This window comes from Bos indicus, chromosome 3 (assembly GCF_029378745.1).
Source record: "Bos indicus isolate NIAB-ARS_2022 breed Sahiwal x Tharparkar chromosome 3, NIAB-ARS_B.indTharparkar_mat_pri_1.0, whole genome shotgun sequence".
Classification (NCBI taxonomy): Eukaryota; Metazoa; Chordata; class Mammalia; order Artiodactyla; family Bovidae; genus Bos; species Bos indicus.
The window spans coordinates 83,885,672-83,912,924 of record NC_091762.1 but is presented as its reverse complement, the minus strand read 5'-3'; the positions used below and the strand labels follow the sequence as shown (position 1 = coordinate 83,912,924).

The 27,253-nt window shown below is 40.5% G+C and overlaps 1 protein-coding gene across 4 annotated transcripts in view; it reads left to right on the top strand.

The window, feature by feature from the left end:
- The window catches only part of PATJ (PATJ crumbs cell polarity complex component), a 383,422-nt gene that overhangs the window by 281,236 nt on the left and 74,933 nt on the right, over positions 1–27,253 (top strand). For all 4 annotated transcript variants that reach the window (XM_070786441.1, XM_070786442.1, XM_070786440.1 and 1 more), the window contains 3 exons: positions 15,028–15,102; positions 19,188–19,302; positions 22,584–22,717. In XM_070786441.1, coding sequence (XP_070642542.1) covers positions 15,028–15,102; positions 19,188–19,302; positions 22,584–22,717 — 324 coding nt within the window. The remainder of the gene's footprint in view (positions 1–15,027; positions 15,103–19,187; positions 19,303–22,583; positions 22,718–27,253) is intronic.

Sequence of the window (27,253 nt, the reverse complement as noted above, 5' to 3'; positions counted from 1 at the left end):
GTTCTCTTTGCTTCTAAACCCCATCTTCTTGTCACTTTATAGTTCTCATAACCTTCCTTGGAACATCAGATATATCACTGTGTGATCTATTTTCAAACAATAAATATTAATTGACTTGTCCAATGAGTCATCTGTTCACATCAGATGACCAAAAGACTGGAGCTTCAGCTTCAGCATCAGTCCTTCCAGTGGATATTTAGGGTTGATCTCCCTTAAGATTGCCTGGTTTGATCTCCTTGCTGCCCAAGGGACTTTCAGGAGTCTTCTCCAGCACCACAGTTCCAAGGCATCTTTTCTTTGGTATTACCTTTTTTATGGTCAAGCTCTCACAACTCTTCGTGACCACTGGGAAAACCATAGCCTTGACCAAATGTACCTTTGTTGGCAAAGTAATGTCTCTGTTTTTCAACACATTTCTAGGTTTGTCATAGCTTTCCTGCAATCATCTTCTGATTTCATGGCTGAAGTCACTGTCCGCAGTGATTTTGGAGCCCAAGAAGAGAAAATCTGTCACTACTTCCACCTTTTCCCCTTCTATTTGCCATGCAGTAATGGGGCTGGATGCCATGATTTAGTTTAGTTTAGTTTTTTTTTTTTTTTTGGAGAAGGCAATGGCACCCCACTCCAGTACTCTTGCTTGGAAAATCCCATGGACCGAGGAGCCTGGTAGGCTGCAGTCCATGGGGTTGCTAAGAGTAGGACACAACTGAGCGACTTCACTTTCACTTTTCACTTTCGTGCATTGGAGAAGGAAATGGCAACCCACTCCAGTGTTCTTGCCTGGAGAATCCCGTGGACGGGGGAGCCTGGTGGGCTGCCGTCTATGGGGCTGCACAGAGTCGGACACGACTGAAGTGACTTAGCAGCAGCAGCAGCAGCAGCAGTTTTGTTTTTTTAATACATAGTCTTAAGCCGGCTCTTTCACTCTCCTCCTTCACCCTCCTCAAGAGGCTATTTAGTTCCTCTTCACTTTCTGCCATTAGATTGGTATCATCTGCATATCTGAGGTTGTTGATGTTTCTCCCACCTATCCTGATTCCAGCTTGTAACTCAGCCAGCCCTGTGTTTCTCATGATGTGCTTAAAGTATAGGTTAAATGAACAGGGTGACTGCGGACAGCCCTGTCATACTCCTTTCTTGATCTTGAACCAGTCACTTGTTCCATACAGGGTTCTAACTGTTGCTTCTTGACCCGCATACAGGTTTCTCAGGAGACAGGTAGGATGGTCTGGTATTGCTGTCCCTCTAAGAGCTTTTCACAGTTTATCATCATCCACGCAGTCAAAAGCTTTAGTGTAGTTGATGAAACAGAGATAAATGTTTTTCTGAAATTCCCTTGCTTTCTCTATAATCCAGCAAATGTTGGCAATTTGAACTCTAGTTTCTCTTCCTTTTCTAAACCCAGCTTGGACATCTAGAAGTTCTTGGTTCACATGATGTTGAAGCCTAGCATGCAAGATTTTAAATATAACCTTACTAGCATGGGAGATGAGTACAATTGTCTGATGGTTAGCACATTCTTTGGATCTCTAATCTTGTCTCATTCTATAGTTTTCTTCCTTGATATAAAACTAATTTACATTTTTTTTTTGTTCTTGTCTGTCTCCTTCTCCACATTGTTACAGAGACTAATAGCCAGTAAAATGATTTCAAAGTTACTTCCTTACAACAAAATAATAAAAAGACAACTCAGTTGAAAGATAGGTAGGATCTAAATAGACAGTTTTCCATACAAATGGCCAATAAGCACATAAAAAGATGGTTAACTTCATTAACCATTAGAGAAATGCACATCAAAAACCACTATGAGATACCACTTCATACCTGCTAGGAGACAATAAATAAATACACAGATAATACAAGTGCTGACAAGGATTTGGAGAAATTGGAACTCTCCTATATTGCTTGTAGAAATGTAAAATGACACAGCCAGTTTGGAAAATGGTTTGTAGTTCCTCAAAATAATAAACAGAATTACCATGTGACCCAGCAGTTTTACCCTTAAGTATGTACCTAAGAGAAATGAAACTATATAACACAAAAAAACTTGTACACAAATGTTTACAGCAGTATTATTAATAGTAGCCTCAAAATAGACACAACCCAAATGTCCACCGGCTGCAAGTGTGCATGCTAAGTCACTGCAGTCGTGTCCAACTCTTTGCAACCCTGTGGACTGTAGCCCACCAGGTTCCTCTGTCCATGGGATTTCTCCAGGCAAGAATACTGGCGTGGGTTGTCATACCCTCCTCCAGGGGATCTTCCCGACCCAGGTATCAAACACAGACTCTTATGTCTCCTGCATTGGCAGGCAGGGTCTTTACCACTAGTTCCACCTGGGAAGGCCTGGTATACTCACAATGGATGCCCTTATTTAATAGTGAAAGATAAAGAGGTACTGATACATAATGCTACAATAATAAAAATCAATAGAGACAGAAAGTAAATTAGTGGTTGCCTATGTCTGAAGGATGGGTAGTGATCCTAATGGGTACAGGGATTCTTTCAGAGATTATGAAATGCTCTAAACTTCTATTGTGATGACACTTGTACAATTCTGAATCGTAAAACCATTGTATTGTACACTGTAGATGGGTAAATTTTATAATATGTTAATTATGTCTCAATAAAGATGTTTTTAAAATTACAGGAGGAAGAAGAAAGGGGGAAGACAGAAGATAGACATTCCACAAACTAAAATCAAATCAGAAATTAAAAAAAATATATATTTATTGGGCTGTTCCAGGTCTTAGTTGCAGCACGCAGGATCTTTGCTTTTTGTTGTGGCATTTAGGGTGTATTTAGTTGTGGCATGTGGGATCTTCATTGCAACATGCAAACTCTTAATTGTGGCATGTGGGATCTGGTTCCCTGACCAGACTGAGCCCAGGCCACCTGCATTGGGAGCTTGGAGTTTTAGCCACTGGACCACCAGAGAAGTCCCTCAAATCAGAAATATTATTCTAAGCAAGCTCTAGACCGGAAATTCTGTGATTCTGTTAAATAACTGTAATATGATCCCATGCAAGGAGCTTTTCATGTATAATCTCGCCACCTTTTGGAACTTTTTGCAAGTGTTTAATAATCTGCACCCTAACAGAAGAGCTTGACTTCTTTGTCCATCAGAATTAAAGCCTGAGTTTATTTTCGTACATTCTTGTGTTTGGCCCATTGCGGCACTCTGTGCTGGTTCCTGGGAAGATACTACTGAAGGTAAACAGACGCAGTCTCTCTTCTTGTGATGCTTACAGTCTTCTTAGGACAGTGACATCATGTAATGTTACAAATAGATTGAAATCTAAACGTTGATCAAAGCCAAGAACAAGAGGTGTTTAGTGCTAAGAGAGCATATTATAGGGGGATTTGACCTTCCTGGGGAGGTCTCTTCCAGGGAAAACTGAACTGAGATCTGAAGGAGAAGCTGGTGCTCCCTGACAGTGGGAGAAAGAAGAAACAAAGGCGGGAGCTAGGCAACCTTAGAGCCACAGTGGGTCTGGAAAACTGACATTCTCAACATTCACGGTTGCCAGAACTGGTGAGGTGGGAACTAAACTGGAGAGGATGACAAGAACCAGGCCACTCTGATGAGATGGTCTCTCCGCTTACGGCAGAGGGAAGCCACGGGGGGCTTTGGAGGGGACTCTAAACTGTAGTTGAACTGTAGTGAGTGATCAGATTGGACAGCGGCCAGCATGGTTGCTGATGGTCTGGCTGGGAGTTTACTGCAGCAAAAGCAGTGGCAGTCTGGGAGAGATGGCGGCGGCAGGACAGAGTCTCATATTCTGTCTTTGCAAAAATTGTAATAAAATAAACAGCAAGGTAATATATGTGTTTACCAGGTATATTCCACAGAGTTGCCAGTCAAAGAATTTGCCTTTCTTGCTCCCAGTATGCAAACCTACTGCTGTACGTGTGCTTTAAAGCTTTCCTCTGAATGCAGGTTTAAAGCTATTAAAATGGCAATTGTTACACCATCTGGGTCTTGAGAACAAGCATCATCCCAGGGCTTGGCCAGCAGCCCATGATAACCCTGCTAGGAAATGCCCCCAGCAGATGTGCCTGGCATTCCTGCCGCATTTTATGACAGTGCTTAGCAACACTGCAGTCTGCGTGTCAAGTGATCCCTGTCCTTACAGACCTGGTTCATGTCCAGCAGCATCAAGAACACTTAGATGTTTCAGAATTTTTCAAAATGTCTAGATTTTTTTCAAGCTGTCTGCAGGGTTTGTCTTTACTATTGTCTTTCATTATGAAATGTAATTTCTGATTCTTAGAACAAGAATAGACGATTGAGAGGAGTATTACAATCAACTCAAAGTGCATTCCAACTATAGTTTCTCTGTGGAGATTTTAGAATTTACAGGGTAGCAAGATGCCTGGGGAAGTATGACTTGTTTCTGAATTAACTATCATTAACCTAAATGGGCTGTGACATGGAAATTCACACTCAGCTGACAGTACATTTTACCATTTCAAGTCCCCACCAGCCAGAATAGCAGCATCTTAGGAACACTTTTTACTCTTTACCTTGGTGCACTTGATCTGTATAAAATTTTCAAACATGCTTATTGAAAAATCAGTGTTGAGTGTTATAAATAATACCCATATCCCCAAATGGCCTGATAGTACTTTCTTTTGCAGATTAAAAAGATGGTCAAATAAAATCATGGGCTCTGATATCTGAACAAACATGAATTTCCCCACCAGCCTTCACTAGCTCTGACCTAGAAAGTGACTTATTCTGTCTTCATTTCTTCATTGAAAAATGGGGGTGTGGGGGGAGGAGGCTGGTCATTTTGTCCTATGAAGATCGAGTGTGACTTTATATGTGAAACCCTTAATAACGCTTGGCATGCAGAAAGGCTCAGTAAATGTAGCTATTGTTAACACCAGGTTTTGTCTATATAAAATCTAGGTGTGCTAGAACCCTCATTTTTCATACACATTTCCTGAGAATCTGTGATGTGTCAAACTCTAGGAATGTAGAGATAAGATATCGTTCATCCAGGAGTTCACCACCTTAGGTCTAATGCAAAGGTTACAAGCTGCTTGTCAGGATATATTAAAGATCCTTGTTTCTGTTTTCTACTGAAAATGGACCAGCATTCCAAGCTGCCCTTTTCATCAATTATTCACTTCGAGTTTATTTCACTCCCTACCTTTCTACCATTCTTTAACCCTAGCCTGCTTCGCATCACCTGTAAGTACCTGAGTACCTACATCATCCCCATCACCTGTGAGTACCTGAGGCTGCATCCCAGGTCTACAAGCCGTGGTCAGGTGCGTGGGCCTGGCAGAAAGTGAAAGCTGAGAAATAGGCAGGAGCTGTTGGTGGAGAGCCTTGTGGATACCTTTGAGGTGTTTTTTAAAGGGAAATTATAATGATGAGATTAGCCTATTGATAAGGTCATTTTGAGCTTATTTGTGAAGAATCTGATAGAAAAGGTCAAAACTGAAGGCAAAGAGTTAAAAAGCCGTTAGAGTAAAATGAGATGAAAGTTGATAGTGACCTAAACTAGGGGATCTGTTAGTGAGTGGTGATTTTCAGTAAATACAGGAGTTAGAATTGACAGGACTCCATGATTGTGTGAATGATTGTGTGAATGTCAAGATTGAGGAAGAGGAGTGATGCAAGGACTCTCCTATTACAGCGTGGGTAGCCAGCTGGCTGGGTGGATGCCGTTCACTGACTGAAGAAAGAGGAAGGGAATTCCCTGGTGGCCCAGTGGGTTAGGATTCGGCGGTTTCATTGTTATGGCATCCCTGGTCCTGGAACTAAGATCCTGCATGCTGTGCAGAGTGGCCATATAAATAGGGTGAAAAAAGAAGAGGAGGAGAAGCAGATTTGCAGGGAAAGATGATTTGTTCTGTCTTGTCCACTGAGTTTTAAGTCTCTTTGTAAGACAGAAAACTGTTATTTAATAATTATTTATTAGTACCTCTCCCTGTAATAGACACTTGAAAAGATTATCTCATTTATCCCAACAAAAGCAGTAGTAGTAATAATAATATGACCCATTTTTGCTGAGCACTTATCATTTGTTAGGAATGAACACAGTGTATTATCTCCATCCTCCCCACAATAAAGCATCATTACTTCCATTTTGCAGACCAGGGACCTGAGTATCCAAGACGCTGAGTCATTTGCTCAAAGGTTTAGGGGCAGAAAGTGCCACAGTAAGGATTCAAAGCAGTATGTGTTTGACTCATGGGCCTGACTCATGCTACACTGCCTCTCTAAGAGGTGTCTGGTATCAACCCATGAAGAAGCTGAAGTTTAGAGAAGTCTTATTTGTCATAGAGCATGTAATCTAACTAGAACACTAGGATCTGACCACAGTTGACCCCAAAGTCCAAGCTTTCTTCTTTATCCAGATAATACTAAAGAATTTTTAATTAGACACACATGGATCTGTGACAGTGTTTACTGGTCAGTGGGTAATATGAAAAATAATAACCACATGGAGAGTTCTTCATAAAGCTAAATTTATTTGATTTAAAGGACTGTCCTTTAAAACTGTGTTCTAGCTAACTTTTTAGTGTAAAAATGGCTCTTCCTACAGGACATTATGGTGGTAATATCTGGTGGCAGTTGTGGGGAAAGGACCTGACTAAGTTGAACCCTCTTAAATCACTGATATTTGACCATTTTTTGACTCATAAAATAGCAAATCCATATGCTCCAACCTAATATTTCTATGCTCTCAATTACTTGCCCCCCACAGAAGGTAACTCTGTAACTCCAAAATTCTTTTGAAAAATTTCTGGTCTGTGAAATCCCCAAATCTAAGAAAACCTACTTTGCTTCATATCGTGTCCTTGAAATCAGGAATACTTTGCAAATGATTCAATGGAAGCAGACAAAGACAGAGATTAGTAAAAGCTGGCTTCGGTTTTAAACCTGGCTAACTGGGAGGTTAATGTTGTCACTAATTAAAAAAAAAAAAAGGAAAAGCATAACAAAGAAACAGACTTATGGGAGAAGGTAAGGAGTTCAGTGTGGAATTTTAAAGAAATAATATACCCCTGTATCAGGTTCGGTTCATCAATTTTGACTGCTGCGCTTGATTAAAAATTATTCCTAAGTGCTTTTGAAGTGCTGGCATCTAAGATTGGAAAAAAAATAGTTTAAAATGTGTTTCTGATGATTATAGGCTTCTTCTTAAGTCTTCTGTATCCAGGCTGGAATTCTCAGGTGTAATACCCTGCTCATTTTTAAAGCAAGATCTTAAACTATCTGCTTAAAATCCATTTTTATCCCGTTTGCTCTCCATCAAGAACTGCAGGATTTCTAGTTTGGCTCTGGAAGCTGAAGCCACTGTGTGAACACTGTTCTCTGTTTCAGATCCAGGATGAAAACAGCATCTAGAGCAGGAGTGTAGCGTTTCCTATAGGAGAATTTCTGTGAGTCAGCATCAGCCTCTCTTTTGTGACAGTATGCAAATTACCAATGGCAGCGCTCAAATGCATTCACGTGTGTGGCATTTTCACAGCTCATCGTACTCTATGTCTTGTATTTCTGAAATCACTTGAGATTTGCCTACATGATAAATTTCCCTTTCCTAGTAATAAAAAAAAAGACTATATCTGCAGTCAAGTCTACTTCTTGTGCAAAAGTCACAAGAGAAAACCTTTGGTCTTTTCACTCTATTCTCTTCCCCTCTGCATTGTAATGAAGATAATACAGAGATGTGAAGTAACCTCACAAACTCAAAGACAGTAGAGATATAGATACACATTTTTAACACAGATTCACTTCTTGGACATCTGCTAGCTTTCGTTCACTCCCATCCGATTTAATGGCCTGCTGTGGAGACTTGTTACTCAACTTCGAATTTCATCTTGCCAGAAAGGAAGCTATTGCTTACCAGATATTTCTAAATTGAGAAAGTAATCTTTTTTATTTTTTTAAAGATTTTTTCTTTGATGTGGACCATTTTAAGGTCTTTATTGAATTTGTTACAATACTGCTTCTGTTTGATCTTTTTTTGTTTGTTTGTTTTTTTGGCCTTGAGACATGTGGGAGCCTGAAGGGCTACAGTCCACAGGGTTGCACAGAGTTGGACATGACTGAAGTGACTTAGCATGCACACATGCTTATAGAATCTTAGCTCCCTGACCAGGGATCGAACCTGCACCCCTTGCATTGGAAGGCAAAGTCTTAGTCTCTGGACCACCAGGAAAGTCCTGAGAAAGTAATCTTATAATCATAATTATTTAGCAAGCATGAGGGGCCCAGAGAAGCTCTCAGTTGTGACAGCGCAGAGCCCTGAACTCATACTTTCTTTCCTGTGACTGCTGCTCCACCATCTGAATCCCAGAGCTTCTCAGAAGTGTAGTGGTGTTTCTTGTGAAGTTTTCATTTCTCTGTGCATGCATGCTCAGTTACATCAGTCGTGTCTGAGTCTTTGCAGTCCTATAGACTATGGCCAGCCAAGCTCTTCTTGTCCTTGGGATTCTCCAGGCAAGAATACTGGACTGGGTTGTCATTTCCTCCTCCAAGTTATCTTCCCAACCTAGGGACTGAGCCTGTGTCTCCTGTGTCTCCTGCATTGCAGGCAGATTCTTTACCTACTGAGCCACCTCTTGCTTGCTTGCTAAGTCGCTTCAGTCGTGTCCAACTCTGTGCGACCCCATAGACGGCAGCCCACCAGGCTCCCCCATCCCTGGGATTGTCCAGGCAAGAACACTGGAGTGAGTTGCCATTTCCTTCTCCAATGCATGAAAGTGAAAAGTGAAAGCGAAGTCGCTCAGTCATGTCCGACTCTTAGCAACTCCACGGACTGTAGCCCACCAGGCTCCTCCGTCCATGGGATTTTCCAGGCAAGAGTACTGGAGTAGTGCCATCACCTTCTCCGGAGCCACCTCTGGGGAAGCCTTATTAGCGAACATAATTTTAAGATCCTATAATCTAAAACTTATGTTGATTATCTTATTTTTCAAAGAAAGCAGTCAATAAGCAAGTTTGTATTGAAGTTCTGTTATATCCCCAGCACTGTGAGAGCCACAGGGCATATCACAGTGAGCAGGACACATAGGTCTTGCCTTCAGAGCTTTCAGAATTTCTGAGAATGATGGAAGCTAATGCTGTCACTGCATTTACTATGTGCTCTAAAAGGCATCGTTCTAAGTGCGTGACTTCGTGTTTCATATTAGGTGAATCCTATTACTATCCCCAGTTTATAGATCAGGAAACTGAGGCTCAGAGACACACAACTAATAAGTATCACAGGCAGGATCTGAAAGTGAAGCGAAGTTGCTCAGTCCTGTCCGACTCTTTGCAATCAGGCAGGACCTGAATCTGATTTTAAATAACTTGGTGTTGGTGAGTACTATTGAAGGGGGAATTAAGATGCTGTGGGACCTTTTGCTAATGTGATTTCACTTGATCAGGTAATTAGATGAGTGAGTAGGAATTAGGGTGGGACTGATCTAGGTAAAAACTCATGTCTTTAGTCTGTTGTCTTATGCTCAGTTCACTTCATCTTCATTTAGGTACCTATTGGCTACAGGTTGTTTTTGTATAACTGAAGGCAGGGATGGTTGGAAGCAGAGGCCTGGTCCTGACAGAGGTGATTCTGCACATTTGTCTGACTCTTCTCAGCTTCAGACCTGCTTCCTCAGCACTGTGGGAGCACAGCTATTCCCAGCACCTAAGCCTCTCTGCTAGAAAGGGGCTGACTCTCTGCCTTTGGGTTCACTTTTGTTCCTGTGTGGTTTGAGTGTCCACACTTGGACCAGTCATGTGGCCAGACAGACAGGCCTGTTGAGAAGCCATCTTGGGGACAGAAGTCAACCAGTTTTGGTGACTGTAAGCTGAACATCAGTCCCATTATTCTCTATCATTTAGGATGTTCCCAGTGTTGCTTTCTATGTCCACCCCTCTGAAGCGCCTGCTCTAGATCAGAGTGATTTACCTGGCCCACCAAGCATTTCGTTTTAGGAACTCATTGGCTGTGCTGAATGTGTCACGGAATGTGTCATGTCGGTTTGTTTCATGAAGATCTTTCTGCTTTCCTTCCTCAGTTTTCTTACTTAGAGGTCCCCTGTGCAAAGTCAACACTGTAGAATGTCCCAGAATCTCATCTTTGAAGGCACTAAGATCTCCCTTGGTGCTGTAGTTGGGAAATTAGTGGTGGTGGTGTTTGTTTAGTCGCTACATCGTGTCTGACTCTTGTGACCCCATGGACTGTAGCCCGCCAGGCTCCTCTGTCCGTGGGATTCTCCAGGCAAGAATACTGGAGTGGGTTGCCATTTCCTTCTCCAGGGAAATTAATAAGTTCTAAATTCATATGTAAACATGAAGGAAAGTGACTCACCTGAGGTCAGTGTAGTGGCTAATGCCATGAGTTTTGTTTTTCATGCCCAGGCTCATAATAAGCAGGTATGGCTTGTTCTGACTTAACTCTAAAATGAAACCTCTGTGTTAAGGCTGACTCCTGGGGATCTTGTATGAGTTGTTGGGAGGAGGTGAGCCCTTTCCCTGCCCCTGTGGTTTACCCCTTGGTTAAGGCAGGGACTCTGGAGCAAGATGGTCAGTTCTGACTCAGTGTATACTTAAGATTCTCAGTACTTCAGCTATGAAATGAGGATGATGAAAGTACCGAACACATAGGTCTGTTTGTACATTGACGTCTCAACGTACATGTAGCCCACCTGACTTGGTAATTGGCAACTGTGCTCCTTAGGTTCTGGTGGTTCTTTTATCCCCATCATGTGCTGGCTCCATACCTTGGACCAGAGGTTTAAGGGTAATAAGTATAAGAAATGGGACATTGTGGTGGACCAGATGCTTTTCAGAGCTCTGCTTTCATCCTTTCACACTTCTGAGGAGAAGACAAGAGAAAGGGAAGGAAACCAATACCTCTCTAGTACTTGCTACCTGCCACATACCTTCACACACATATCATTCGGTTGTAATTCAGTGTTTCCATCATTAGTTCTCTAGTATTTGTTTCACCAGATGTATACACATCATATGTACAAGACCCCATTAGTCTTTTCTCATACCACTGAGCAGATGCTGAAGCGTGTGTTGAATTCAACCTTGATTGCAACCCTTTATTTAGGTAGCAGTTACTGCATTCTTACTGTTGGGAGAAATGAAGATTTCTAAGCACTTTGTTGTTGCTCACTCACTAAGTTGTGTCCGACTCTTTGCGACCCTATGGACTGCAGCACACCAGGCTTCCCTTTCCTTCACTGTCTCCTGGAGTTTTCTCAAACTCATGTTCATTGTGTCAATGATGCCATCCAACCGTCTCATCCTGTGTTGACCCCTTCTCCTCTTGCCTTCAATCTCCTGCTAATAGGTAGTGGAAACAATCTGAACCCAAATTTTTTTGGCTGCTAGTCCAGTGCCCTTTCTTTTTATTTAAAAGTGCAAATGATGAGGGCAAGTTCTGAGAAACTAGTAGTACCTCTGTGTGTATGCATAGTTGCTTAGTTGTGTCTGACTCTGCAACCCCATGGACTGTAGCCCTCCAGGCTCCTTGGTCCATGTAATTTTCTAGGCAAGACTACTAGAGTGAATTGCCATTTCCTATTCCAGGGGACCTTCTTGAACCAGGGGTTGAACACACACCTCCTGCATTGGCAGGCAGATTCTCTACCACTGAGCCACCTGGGAGCCCAGAAATGAAAGTGAAAGTGTTAGTTGCTCAGTGGTGTCTGACTCTTTGTGACTCCATTAACTGTAGCCTACCAGGCTCCTCTGTCCCTGGAATTCTCCAGGCAAGAATACTGGAGTGGGTGAGTGGGTAGCCATTCCCTTCTCCAGGGTATCTTCCTGACCCAAGGGTCAAACCCAGGTCTCCTACATTGCAGGTAGATTCTTTACCATTTGAGCCACCAGGGAAGCTCCCAAGGTGAAAGTGTTAGTCATTCAATTGTGTCCGACTCTTTGCAACCCTATGGAGTGTAGCCCACCAGGCTATTCTGTCCATGGAATTCTCCAGGCAAGAATACTGGAGTGGATTGCCGTGCCCTTCTTCAGGGGATTTTCCCAACTGAGGGACTGAACCCAGGAGTCCTGCATTGCAGGCAGATTCTTTACCATCTGAGCCACTAGGGAAGTTCAATACCTCTGTATAGTACCTCTATGTCATATGCAAATTGGGTTTTAAAGTGTTTAGTAGGGAAGTCAGCTTCTTTGTCACATTGCTGGTTAATCTGGTTTTAAGCAAAGATAGAATTGCAGACTGCTATATCGTTTTCAGTAGAGGCACTTTTTGCTCTTCCAAAATGTTAGATTTGCTCTTCCAGTGTTAGATTCACACTGGAAGGAATAACACCAATAGTTTCCATTTATAAGACAGTTTAGAACTCCTCTTCTGAAAATTTCCATGAGCACCATTTATTGACTTTCCAATGTCTTTCTCCTCTTTTTTCAACTGTGATCCTTTAAAGCAGAGGCCACAGGGTCACCTTCACTGTGTGTTCTTCTTTCAGGACTGGCTCTGAAATCTACCCAGATGCATTCAAGGTTTAAGTTCCTGAACTTTGATTCATTTAACACTAGCCCTTTATCAAATTCATGTTCTATTCTGCCATATGTTCAAGAAGAAAATAAGACAAAATCAATTATATTAGTATATTAACTCATGTATATGAAATCTAGAAAAATGGCACGGATGAACCTATTTGCAGGACAGGAATAGAGAAGCAAACATAGAGAACAGGCTTTGGACACAGTTTGAAGGGGGAAGGGGAGGGTGGGATATATATGTCTGACTCTTTGGAACCCCATGGACTATAGCCTGCCAGGCTCCTCCATCCATGGGATTCTCCAGGCAAGAGTACTGGAGTGGGTTGCCATTTCCTTCTTCAGAGGATCTTCCTAACCCAGGGATCAAACCTGGGTCTCCCGCATTGTTGGCAGATGCTTTATTGTCTGAGCCACCAGGGAAGTCCTATATATATACACTATTATTTGTAAAGTAGATAGTCAGTGGAAAGCTGCTCTGTAACAACCTAGAAAGGTGGGATGGAGTAGAGGGTAGGGGGGAGGTTCAAGAGGAGGGGACATACATATACTTGAGATTGATTCTCACTGTTGTATGGCAGAAGCCACCACAATATTGTAAAGCAGTTATCCCCCAGTTAAACATTTTAAAAAATAGTGATAAAATTAATCGGTCATACTGTTAAGGGGCACCATGCTGGGGCTCAAGGAAGAATTAAAAGATGAGGTAATTTTAAAATTCATTTTGTCACATAATCTGTTTAAGAGTAAAGTTTAAAAAAAGAAAAAAAAAAAAGCCAGAAATGAGGAAAAGAGTTCTAGGATCTTTCTGCCATATGGGGGGAAAAAGAGAAAATCTAAATGAGAGATAGTTATGGTCCTAAAAAATAAGTTACAGGTAGGCAGCTAGTGATACTCACAGTCATCCAGGACTCCTAGGCTGTAGTCTCAGAATATTATGTGGTGGGGTTAAATCTCTCAGGTTAGAAGCTAATAGGGAATTAAGGAGACAAAATGAAATTATAACCTAATCTAGTAATAATGAATGATTGGGCATAATCTGATCATTATATATGGTGTAGTTACAAATCTGATGGGACCCTGTTGAAGAAAGAGTATGTCAGTATGTCCAGAGAAAAAACCAGAGTGGGGACTGGGGTGGGAGTTTCAGATAATACGCCAGCACTCCCCGAAGGAGAAAATGTCCTGTCCAGGTACCTGTTTTCACCAACCCTAAAACAGAGTTAGGAATGTGGGTTTATTATAGGTTGGCTTCATTCACTATCATCATTAGCACCTTTATTAAACACTTGCTATTTGCCAAGTACCATGCTAAGTGCTTTTCATGTATTGCTCCATTTAATCTTTTCAACATCCCTACTGTGTAACTACTCTTATTTTTTCCCATTTTGTATATGAAGAAACTCAGGCTTAGAGAGGTCAGGTAACCTGATCAGGATTTCAGAACTTTTAAGTTCAGGAGCTAGGGTCACAAACTCCTAACACTCTACTCTACAAGTCCCACCTTTCTTCTCATCTTGAGATAGCTTAACCACCTGCCAACTGTGTGCTTGACCTCTCCCCCTGGATGCCTCTCAGACATTTACCAAGGGCTAGAGTAAACCCATGGGTGGTGCAGTGGTAAAGATTGTGCCTGCCAGTGCAGGAGACATAAGAGACACAGATTCGATCCCTGGATCAGGAAGATACCCTGGAGGGGGAAATGGCAACCCACTCCTGTATTCTTGCCCAGAAAATCCCATGAACAGAGGCGCCTGGTGGGCTACAGTCCATGGGGTCACAAAGAGTCAGACCCGACTGAACACACACATTGTTGTTGTTAGAGTAAACCTATCCTTTCTCCTATCCAAATCAGTCTCTCTCCATGTTCCCTGCTTGACCAAACAAAATGCATGAGTTCATGCCTTTGAGTAAACCATCATATGATAATTTCCCCTGTAAATTGCCCGTAAAAAAAGGATGATGGGGGAGCAGAGATAAGCATTCCGCTCAGTTAATCGCTGTTATCATTTATTTCAATTAATTGTACTTTTAACTATGCATCACTTTCACATATGTTTTGATACTTTGCATCTCTCTCAGGTCTGAAGTCCACATTTCTCCATGGAGCTCTGACTAACATATCTTTTATCTCTCAGTGTCTTTAATGAGTGTGCTTTTTTGCCTTCAATCGGATATCTTAAGGGGAAAGAAATTCTAATATCAGGACTAGAAACTTGAAACGATTTAACACTCAGTGTAAATATAGATATGGGGATTACTGGCATGACAGCAGAAGAAAAACCTCTGGCTGAAATGACCATAAGAAGATACCTGATAGGCTTAAAGGCTGACAGATCTGAAAGGACCAAAAAAGCATTCAGAAATGACAAGCTGCATTCATTTCTGAGAGTTATTACAGGTGGTTGAATAAAACTTTTCAGCCTGGTGTGTCATTTTTGGTAGTAACTTGAAGCCCCATTAAATGGTGCTTGACTGCTGACGTTGGAGAGGGCAGTTGACCCCTGTAATGCTGGTAACTGGCCTTCTCTTTTATGTTTCAGGAAGACGTCTCCCAGGTGGTTGGTCAAGGTGTGGTGGCAGGTCAGCAAAAGGCCCTGGAATGTCCAGCTGACAGTGTACGTAACTGACCCTTTAGGTTGCTCTACTGGGATGGTATGAATTATGATGATGGGCTCCAAAAGAAAAGGAGATGGCTATAATGAAATCTGACCCTTTATTACTTGGCAGGAAGCTATGATGTGTCTACCAACCTGATGACAGTCCGCAGCTATACCACCTGTTCTATGCAGGGTGTGCATAGAGGATATTTGGAAATATCTCTGTTGTGTCCCTCTACCAACACCCTAAGGAAGTGTCTGAAAGTGAGGCATCTCTGAAAACACACTTACACCTAAATTCTGAGGGCCTCGCAATGTCCTACATAATGTCATGAATAAAAATTTTAAGAGGAAGAATTTATAGTTTTGTAGAAATACAAATGTAAGAACAAATGTTTCTTGTACGTATAGCTTTTCTTCTTAAAAAAAATATAAATTGCTGTCAAACGTTTGTACTTTTGTCATTGTAGAACTTTTTTGTGCACTAAAGTTTACATTATGACTATATTAACTAGTTTTATGTTTAAGGAACTATAGATTACCAGAGTTTACAGGAAATATATGATATTTCAAACCTTACCAAAGAAAACGCCTTTGTAAAGTATCCAAAATTGTATGCCAGAAACCTAAATAAAAACAAATAGGTGTAGAAAGAACCTTAAAAATAAGATTCAACTGAAAAAAATTTAGTTCAACTGAAAACTGTAAGGAATTAAAAAAAAATTAGAACCAGATTTTTTTTTTTAAAACTTAGGTAATGTATTTGCAAATACAATTAATGTGATAGTACTTTCTATATTTCCACCTGTCTCAAGACACATATCAAGCATCTCTAAAATTTTATAACCCATAGAATTTTAGAACTTGGGTGAATCCTATACATCCTCTGGCTTTTCTTTTCCCTGTTGAAAAATGAGCACTTAAATATTTAAAACATTCTCCTTTGGGAAAGTGATGATAACCCTTTTCTGTGGCTGCAGAAGAGAAATGGCTCAGAGACCAGTGGCCAACATCTTCAGTGAAGCTGTGTCAGCTCATCATAAAGAACTTCCCCACCATTTGAGCTGTTCCACAATGGAATAGATTCCTTGTGGAAATGGAATTTTTCATCCCTGAAGGTTTTCAATCAGAAACTGGCTGATCATTTATTACTATGTTATCAAAGGACATAAAAACAGTAATAGCTATTATTAACTGAACTCCTAAGTTGATCTTGAAATAATGATAGGTTTATTTATGTACTTTTCAATCTTCACAACAACCGTGCAAGGTGAAGAGTTATCACCACTGATTTAAAGATGAGGACATGAAGGAGGTTGAGTGGCTTGTCGGTGGTCACATGGCTAATTAGTGATAGAAAACTCAGCAATTCATATCTTCTTTTGAGTCGTGATTTTTTCCCTATCATGAAGACCTGATGAAATATAGACTCTTTTCCCAGAAAAACACTGGTATACTTTGCTACAAACACAGAGGTTATGTAGTTCCCAGGATTCCCTCTGAAAACCATTTAGAAGCTCATTTATCCTGGGTTAAGAATCCATGGTTTAACTTTAAAAAATAAATCTCAACTCAAAAAGTCAAACATCCCCACCCCTACCTCTGAAAACATTTGTCTGAGCTCCACATCCCTAGTGCCAATTTCTTTGGTCTAGAATAGGAGTTCTAGCATTCATAAATGTTAAACTCCCTAACAGTTTCTGTTATAAAAACAGGGTTGAGAACCCTTGGTGTAGTTAGATTGGGTGACTTATAAAATCCATTCAAACTCTGATGTTAGAATATAGTAACACTCAACAGCAAATGCAATCTTTCACCTTTTAAAATATTTTTATGTAATTTTAAAATACTCAAATTTTACAGCCTACAAATCCAATATTTGTCTTTCAATACTTAGTAGTTTTGTTTTATGTCAATGGATGAATCATGGGAGCTACATTCATTCATCACCACACCTACCAACAACAAGCCTCTCAATATATGTGCTTGTTTCACTTGCTTTCTATGAACTATTTCCTCATTTTTCCAACCCATATTTATTGGAAACTTTCCTAGTATGCACACTGAAATGGGATGCTGCATGAACTGGGAAATAAAGATGAGCAACAAACATTCCCTGTTGTTATAAAAGTCATAAGGTAGTGATGCCTGTCTCTTGTGCTTTCCTGTTTTAAAATTCACAGCTTTTCATAAAAGAGCTCTGTAGCCTGCCCATAGCTTTGTTATCAGTTTTCTTTTTTGAAATGATACAAAGGAGAGGTGACATAAGTTCTGTGTGTATTAAGATTACTTGCCATTGCTGCAAGAAGTTTCTCTTTTACATAACAGGGTGGCTGTGATCAGTTTGAGGATGACAGTGTCTCCACGGTGTCATGGACCCAAGCACCTCTTATCTGATTTCTGCATCATTATTTGATTACTCTTCCATCTTCAAAATTTAGCGTATTTTTTTTTATCTAAGAATGCTGCTCCAGTTTTTTACATTACATCTGAATTTCATCTAAGGAAGGGGAAGGCAGGGTTGTTCTTCTTAAGAAAACAACCTGAAAATTGTACATTCATGTTTGTTTATGTGCCGTACCATAACACAGACTAGTCTGTGGTTATGCCTGGCTTCTAGGGGGTTGGGGAATATGGTCCTTAGAATAATTGGATTGGTGGTTCCATTGTTCAGTTTTCTCATAGTAACTCCTGGTTTGTCATTTTTCTACTTTCCTCTTTTTAAAATCACCAAAAATATGTATTCAAGGAAGTCTTTTTAAATAAGTGTACAATCATTGTTAAATGATGTTAATAGAAAAACTGCAGAGAAAAAAAAATGAACATCAGTAGAATCATTGCCTAGCAGCTGTTTGATAAATACTTTAAACTTGTAGCATTCTTCAAATACTGATTTTAGTCCTACTCCTTCCTTTAATTAACTGTGATTTCAGATGTCACTTGACATTTGTGTCTTGGTCTCTTCATCTATAAAAGAGAGTAACATTGTCTAATTCTCCAGGTTATTCTCATGATTAAATGAATTCATGGATATGAAAGTGTTTTTGAAAACTGGTGAGCACAATACAGATATACACTGAGTGGTATTGCTTTTCTTGTTGCATACTGCACAATGCCTTGTATTGAAGCATAGACTTCCACTGATGGAATCTTGGGGTGTTGTTGTTCTGGAGCAGTTACCGTGATCCTATTTCTAGACTCCAGGGACAGGCTGGTGCTTCACTGTCTCCACCAGAATCTTCCAGCTGGGGATGGGTTCTCTGGCTAACTACAGATCCAGAAGGCAGGTCAGGTTACTCTGTATATTTCCTAACTGCCTGTTAAGCAAGCATGGAGTCCTTTTGGTTTTTCTTAGTTTTCTAATACTAATACTCATTAGAGGTATTAGCAACAAAAATTTAGAATTGCAAGTTCATTTTCTAAAGCTCACACAGCAAAGGTCTCTGTACTTTCATTGAGTTACAGATTTATTTCCCACTGAGTTTCCATGTCTTCAATTATGCTCTCTGCATTCATTCATTCATTCAGCATTTATCCAGGCCCTACTATGTTCCAGGCACTGGGAATTGAAGGTGAATAAGCTTTTTTTTTTTTTTTAGGTGAATGAAGTGTAATGATGTACCTGGCACTTAGTAGGCTTTCAGCAGATGCTTGTTATCCCTTCCTGCCCCTCATGTCAATTAACTTACCTCATGACTCTTTGACCATGTGAATGTGTCCAGAAGAGATGGGCAGTGTCATGTACTCAGAACATCCACAGCATAGATTGTTTTTCACTGCACTCAGCACAGATCTATAAACTTCACACTGATTTCATCATGTAAAAATGCTTCCCAGCTCTGGCTTTATACATAAACCACAATGATGGTTCCTGTCCTTCTTCCCTTCCTTGATCCATCCTTCACCAAAGCGCTTTAAATTTAATTAAGAAAGCTTGGGGAATGAAACAAAAATCATCCTAACTTCCCCTTGCCACCTCTCCAACTTGAATTTTCAAGAGGCATTATTGGAGTGTTTTGGTGACAATACCCCAGTTTTAAAGTCTTCTCCTTTTGTTACCTTCCTCTTCTCTGACATTCATCTAACTTTCCTTCCTTTTGTAGGCCAGCAGCCAAATGAAACAGCAAAAATGCTCAACGAAAATCTCCTTCAGTTCACAAGAGATACCTTTAGCACCAACTTCATACCATTCAACAGATGCAGACTTCACAGGCTATGGTATGACTCTTTCTCTGAGCAGACTTGAATTGATTCATCAAACCTTAGAAAAGGAAAGGATTTTGTTGTCCTGAAGAGAGCACTGGATCAGGAGTCAGGAAGCCTGGCTGGCATCCTTGCTCTACTTCCTGAGCTTTGGGACTTGGATTGGTTACTTGATCTTCAACATCTTTTTCCTTATCTCCACCAGTGGGATTGCTTATTGTTTATTGAATATAAAAGTACTAAAATTTAAAAAGGCATTCAATATATGCTACTTGAATCTGAGGCTTCTGGATTATTATCTAATCATGCCAAAGGATTGTATATAGTTCACAAGTAGTATATCTTAAAAATCACATTGAACAAAATTGTATACTTGCCTATGTTGATATGAGCTATTTATAGATTGTTAATTTTCAGTGCTTAAAGAAATAAGTATTTACTTTATCTCTGAATTGCTAGATTGTATTATGCTGACTAATGGTTGAAAATAGAACTTCAAAATGAATAATGAATATTTCCATCTGCTTTTATCCAACATAAATCATTTTTAAAAGGACTGTTTAAAACACCTTGCTCACCAGTGGTAAAGCATGACCCTGTGTGAATTTAGGAGACCTGACACCTTTATGGTATTTGCCTTTTACATATTTTTTTTTTCATGAACATTAACTCTTAAAAATTTTATGAGGCAGGTATTATTTTAAAGCACTAGATTTTTACTAAAATACTTAATGAATGTGGTCAGCAAACTATGACCCCTGGGTCACAGTTGGCCCACCATCTGTTTTTACATGGTCCTGAAGCTAATAATGGTTTTCACATTTATAAAAGGTTAGAAAAAAATCAAAAGACTGTTTCATGAAAATTGTATGAAATTCAGATCTCAGTGTCCATAAATAAAATTTTATGGGAATACTGGTTTGTTTACATATTATCTATGGCTGCTTTCACACTATAAAGAGAGATTTGAGGAGCTGCACCAGAGCTGGTATGGCATGTAAAGCCGCAGATATTTACCACCTGGCCTTTTACCAAAGATGTGTGATGACCCCTATGTAGACCAATGGAATCTTGATAATAAATATCCCATATTTTTACCTCGTTAACAGAAATTACTCATCCCACAATTTAATCTGTGGAAACTATATTCATTCAGCCATCCACTTACCAAACACTGATTGGGGACTTGGTAGGAGTCAGGCCTTGGGCTGGATTCTTTGAGAGAAATAAACACCGAGACTGACTCACAGCTGGGCTAGGGTGAGGCAGAAGCCGAAGAGGGAAAGAAATGCCACCTCCAGTGTCTCTGACTGCTTTCCCTCAGTCAAGAGACTAAACCAGTGATTTATGTAAGGAGCATAAACTTTTTAAAGCATTCATGAAACTCTGCTGCCATGGTACATTGTTTTTATTGTAAATTAGTGAAAAATATAGCATGAAATACATATGTTGTGTAAATATCTAGAGTCAAATTAGGTTTACAATTTAATATCCGTTTAATATGGCATTTTAAAATTGTTACTGAGGCTATGTCCCTAAATTTCTCACTGTTAAACAAGAGGCCATTAGATTTATAAATTCCATGTGGTCAGGAATGGCACCTATGTGAATGCTACACTATGCCCGACCCTGGGCTGAGCCAGCACGTTATTTATTTGATCCCTTAAACACCCTCTTAGATAGCAATTACATGAGCCTCAGACCAATGAGCCTCAGTTTCATCCACTATTCATTTCCTTAATTTCCTTGGAAACTCAAATCCATTTCTGCAACATCTGGAAACCCGTGCCCTTTTGTCCCAAAGACAATGATTATTGCTGAGTCAGAGCAGAACCCCTACAGGCTTACCCGGAGCCTGTTTTCTTTTGTTTTCTAGGATTGGCAAACATTCTGTAAGGAGTCAGGTAGTAAATATGAGGCTTGTGGGCCATATGGTCTCTCTTGCAGCTACTCAACTCGGCCATTAGCAGCTGTGGACTGGATATAAATGAATTAGTAGAGCTGAATTCCAATAAAACTTTATTTACAGATATTAAAATTTGAATTTCTATACTTTTCACATGTGTTGAAACGTTATTTTTCTTTTGACTTTTTTTTTTTTTTAACCTTTTGAAGTAGAAGCCATTCTTGGTGCTGGGGCCATAGCCTGCTGGCCCTTGCTTAAACAGGGGTTTGTGGATGTCAGCTTGGTCACTGTGAATTAGCTGCAGCTGACCAGCAGATAGGGCCCTTTATTATCAGTCCTTTAGCAAATTCTGTCACGAGGTAAGGATCCTTGTGGCTCAGTGGTAAAGAATCCACCTGCCAATGCAGGAGATGTGGGTTCAAACCCTGGGTTGGGAAGATGCCCTGGAGAAGGAAATGGCAACCCACTCCAATATTCTTTCCTGGGAAATCCCATGCACAGAGGAGCCTGGCGGGCTACAGGCCATGGGGTTGCAGAAGAGTCAGACACAACTTAGCAACTAAACAGCAACAAGAATCAGTATTCACAATGATCAAAATTAGTTATCAAAAAATATGAAGTTCTCTAGAAACGATTATAAGATTCTCTTGAAACTGTCATTTTGAATGTTTGGATTTTCAAACATTTGAAAAATGTTTGAGTGACTTTTGACTGAAAATGGACACGTGTAAATATTTTTCTCCCAGTTTTTAGAAAAATTGGCCTAAAACAATGAATTTTAAAAGTAAAACAGCAATGACTCTTTTAACAAGCTTTTCATTTATGGACCCAGCAATTAATTTTACAGTTTATAACACAATTTTTTTTTACTATGTTTCTATTTGGGGATTATTTTCATTTGTCATACTTTATTGATTGGATCCTTTATACATCTTAATTCATATGATATGCTCTAACTGAAAGTATTTAAGCACTATTTCTAGTATTTTAAAACTATAGCTCAAAATTTATGTCATATATATCATTATTAATATATATAATTATGACATATATCTACATGTACTTAATTATTTAATCAACTTAAATTTTTCCATCCCAGTTTTCATGGTATATTTTGAGATTTAAAAAATTTCAAATACTGTGTAACTAAAGTGGTTGATGGTTTGGGTTGGTGGTAGCTATTGTCTTCAACTCAAAAGTGTCATAGGAATGTCATGTTTCATCCAAGGCTGAATGGGGAGTGGTGACCCAGTGTTTCCCTTCATGATACTTGGCAGGAAAAGAGTGCAGTGATAAACACGTACAAACCCTGCACTCCCCGAGCAGTGGAGTGTACAAGCTGAGACGCATCTCCTGCTTGCCAGTCACTCTGTGTTCACTTCTTCTCCAGGTGGTTTCCAGGCTCCTCTGTCAGTGGACCCCGCCACATGTCCCATCATTCCTGGCCAGGAGATGATTATAGAAATATCCAAAGGGCGTTCGGGGCTTGGTCTCAGCATTGTGGGAGGAAAAGACACACCCTTGGTAAGTTTCTAGAAGTACAATATATCCACTGGCACAGAGTTAGATACTGAGCCTTATTATGGCCTCGTGTCACTTCTATGAAAGACAGCTTTTTCTTGGCATGTAAATATATGAACTACTGCTATTATTATCATTATGATCATTGCTATTTAGTGAATTGATACATAAAATGTACATCAGTTACTCCAATCCCAAAATTTAGGCTTGGCTTTATTTTGACCATGTTCACATCTACTCATAATTTTTTTAAAAACTGGCCTCAAAGGTCAGTTTTTACTTGTATGATGGATCTTTCATTATTCAGTACATTTGATTGTCACTAATCAATAGTCATTGAAATGTAAAACTCCTTGGGTTTTGATTTATAAAAATGTGATTAATCAATGCATATTATTTGAATAAGTAATACATGCACATTATACAAAATTAAATTGACACAGAAGGATATAAACTGAAAGATAAATCTGTCTCCTACCCTTGTTGCCTAGCCTTGCCTTCAACCCCAACCCCAACCAGGGCCTCTCCCTAGAGAAAATCACTCTTATTAATGAATATGCTTTTAAATGAACATTTTGGTATTTCTTTTGTCCATTTTATTTGGTAAGAAGTAAATTGTATATGGGTTTCCCAGGTGACTCAGTGGTAAAGAGTCCACCTGCCTGTGCAGGAGCCACAGGAGACCCAGGTTCAATCCCTGGGTCAGGAAGATCTCCTGGAGGAGGAAATGGCAACCCTCACCAGTATTCTTACCTGGAGAATCCCATAGAGGAGCCTGGCGGGCTACAGTCCATGGCGTTGCAGAGTCGGACACAACTGACCAAACACGCAGCAAATTGTATATGCCAGATTTACAGATAGAACAAGTATAATATCAATAAAATTATTCTTTCCATTTTTGACAGGAATATAATATTTCTGTGTTTAGTACTGTTGTGGGGGGTGAGGAGAGATCCTGCTCTATTTTCCTGTAATGAACATTAGTTCCCTAGTTAGTTAGTTCAGTCGCTCAGTCGTGTCCGACTCTTTGCGACCCCATGAATCGCAGCACGCCAGGCCTCCCTGTCCATCACCAACTCCTGGAGTTTACTCAAACTCATGTCTATCGAGTCGATGATGCCATCCAACCATCTCATCCTCTGTCATCCCCTTCTCCTCTTGCCCCCAATCCCTCCCAGCATCAGGGTCTTTTCCAATGAGTCAACTCTCTGCATGAGGTGGCCAAAGTATTGGAATTTCAGCTTTAGCATCAGTTCTTCCAGTGAACACCCAGGACTGATTTCCTTCAGAATGGACTGGTTGGATCTCCTTGCAGTCCAAGGGACTCTCAAGAGTCTTCTCCAACACCACACTTCAAAAGCATCAATTCTTCAGCGCTCAGCTTTCTTCACAGTCCAACTCTCACATCCATACATGACCACTGGAAAAACCATAGCCTTGACTAGATGGACATTAGTTCCCTAAGGCACAGGGCAACTCAAGAACAACATATGTTGCAGAAACCAGGGTCTTACTGCCTTCTATGTGTTTCCTGGTCATGCTCCCTCTCTCTCCCGCTATCAGGCCTTATCTAGAGAACCCTAGTAGTTCATTTGACCCTACTAGTGAGCCACCTCAACCTCAGTGTGCACAGAGGCTTGTGTTTATTTATTAAAGGATTTTATTTCCTTCAGCTCGATTAAAATAGTGTTAAAGTTTTTCTCCAGGGTTCTAGCTAATTATTTCCTGCGTTACTCTTGCTTGGCCTGTGCCGGCAGGAACTGCTGTATGTGGCTTCCCGTGTCCACGGTGATGTTTTCATCAGCCTGGGTGGAATTGGGAACACTTGGAGTTAGCCAGCTTAGCAGCCAGTTTTAGCTCCCAGCTCGTTCATGGGTTTTTGGCTCCTTAAGGTCCCAGGACTTTTCTACTTTTTTGTGGTCTGGCTTGGAACACTCCCTGTTCAGCATTAGTTATTGAGGAAAGAAGTGAACTCTTCCTTAGAAGCTTCCCTTTACATATTTTGGTCTAGGTTACATTTTCAAATTGTGTTTTTAATAATGCCTTCTAGTTATGTGTGATCTGGCCTTTGAATAGTCCATAGAAACACTTTGGCTATCCCTCCAACCACCAGTGAGTTCCTGCTGTACACAGGAGGGTACACACCACCGACAAAGGACCAGAACAGTTACCCAGATTCACATGTGCATTCCAGCCTCTCAGCCTCTGCTCACCTCCCCTCAACCTGCTCTCTTTCTACACCTTCCCGCTTCTTCCTCAAGAGTCTGTACCTCCTCCAGTCGCCGATGCAAGGCTTCCCTGGCTTCTCCAACTTCCATGATCTCTCCTGAGCTGATCTTGGAGCTGATAGTTGACCATCCACATATATATCATATACTAAGATTATTGGGGTGGTTTTCAGAAATTGCTGGTTGACCGTGAACATTAGGGATGTCTGCTTCTCATAGTCTGTTGCCTCATTTTCCCCCTCATGGTCTATTGCCTCATATTTCCTCATTCAACATTCAAGCAGATGTTGTTGAATAGGAAATAAATTGAAATTGGTATAAAGTTATATTTGAAATGAACCAGAGAAATTACATTTTAAGGAAATTCTTCAGTGAATTCTTTCATAAAGAAAAAGCCCTCTGATTTATTTTTTGTAAATAAATGAATCTCTTAATAACTGCTTAAAATAAGACAGAAACTAGATTTCCCAGAGGAAGTTGGAAGACTTTAATCAGCATATCTGACCTAACTGAATGAGTTTATTGGCTGATTTGTTTTTATTTTCCTTCTTCTTTTGTTGTTATCAATTTGATTTTTTGCTTGGTGAGGGTTGGCTAGCTATACCTGTCTGCTCTTGGATCTTAAATACCGTGTATGTTTGTGCTGCTGGTCACTAGCTCGAGGGCTTCCACTGCTTGACAGCACCCCTTGCATCCTGGTTGGGAGGCTGTTTGAGAAATACTATTCTCTGCTTCTCTTGCCACCATGAGACAACCAAAAAAAAATTCTTTAAGAGCATCTTGAGGTTCATAATATATGGTTCTGCCTTTTGAGACTGTAAATCCCATTGTCCTTGGAAGGATAAGCACCACTTAAAAATGAGAAATGAGACACAGTTTTTATTTCCTAACCTCAGGTACCTCATCAAAAGCTGTTAAGCTTGACTCACAAGTAATATATAGGCATGTTATTTTGGTGAGGCTGAACAGCAGGAGGGTGGAAGGTGCTTTAACAAAGAAATCCAGTGTTTACCACAACAAGTATCTTTCTTTTTTCCTTTCCCCACCTCCAAATTTTGACATAGGTCACATGGGATATACCAGCTAATTGACACTCCAGGTCACTTTATCCAATCAGGTCCTAGAAATGCATCCAGCCAGCAGGCAGTCAGCAAACAAAGAGACAGTATAAAAGGAATCAAGACAATGTTGAGATCTGCTGACAGAAGTTCTTGCCTTTGGACTTTTGATTATGTGACACATCCTTATTTCAGCTCTGGTGCTAGCGTATTCTAAGGGCTGGTGGTCTTTCTTAAGGTTTTTCCCCAGCCCTCCCAGTTAAGGTTTCTGTGCCCTCTTTATTGTGTATTCAACAGATGTTTTTTGCCATCTTTAGAGGTATTAAGCCTCTGGGACTTGGTCTTGACACCACATCAGTTCTATCTGCCATAAATAGTTTATCTGGAGCCAAGACAAATGGTTTCTGAGATCACAGAGAGAGAGCTCACTTAGCATCTCATTGTATTTGCGGCCAGCCATCTAAATAGACCTCTTAAAATACCAAGGTAATGCTGAAGTGACCCCTTTGGAAAGGTTTATGAGCACACCTGGACCCAATCCTCCTTGACAACCTTTGTCTCTGTTGTTTGAACCATATGATGTGCTCCTAGGTCTGCTTTTGGGGAGTCTGGCTCTTGTGTGATAGGAAGCACATGTGTGCTCAGAGGCTAGCCTTTGCTTACTGCTGAGGATACAAAGCTGAGTGAAGCAACCCTGCCCTTAAAGAGCTCACACACTCGTTCAAGTTGATTCTACTGCCTTTAATGTTTTTAATGAAAAACCCTAATAGGGATTATTAAAACAGGGAATTTCTCTGGAAAGTAGAAGAAAGTAAAACTGTTGCATGAACTTTCTAGATTTAATCAATATAGGCTAGTTTTTATGTGTGTTTCTCATAAGCAGGTGCCATTAGTCTGTTCAGGCTGCTGTCACAAAACATCACAGACTGGATGGTTTAAAAACAACAGAAATTTATTTCTCATAGTTCTGGAGGCTAGAAGTCTAGGTGCTAGCACAGTAGGATGAGGACCCTCTTCCGGGCTACAGGTTTCTCATATCTTTCCATGGAGAAAGGAGCAAGTGAGTTCTGTGGGGCCTCTTTTATTAGGGCACTCATCCTCGAGGGCTTTGCCCTCATGACCTTACTTCAGTTCAGTTCAGTTCAGTCACTCAGTCATGTCCTACTCTTTGTGACTCCATGAACCACAGCACACCAGGCCTCCCTATCCATCACCAACTCCTGGAGTTCACCCAAACCCATGTCCATCGAGTC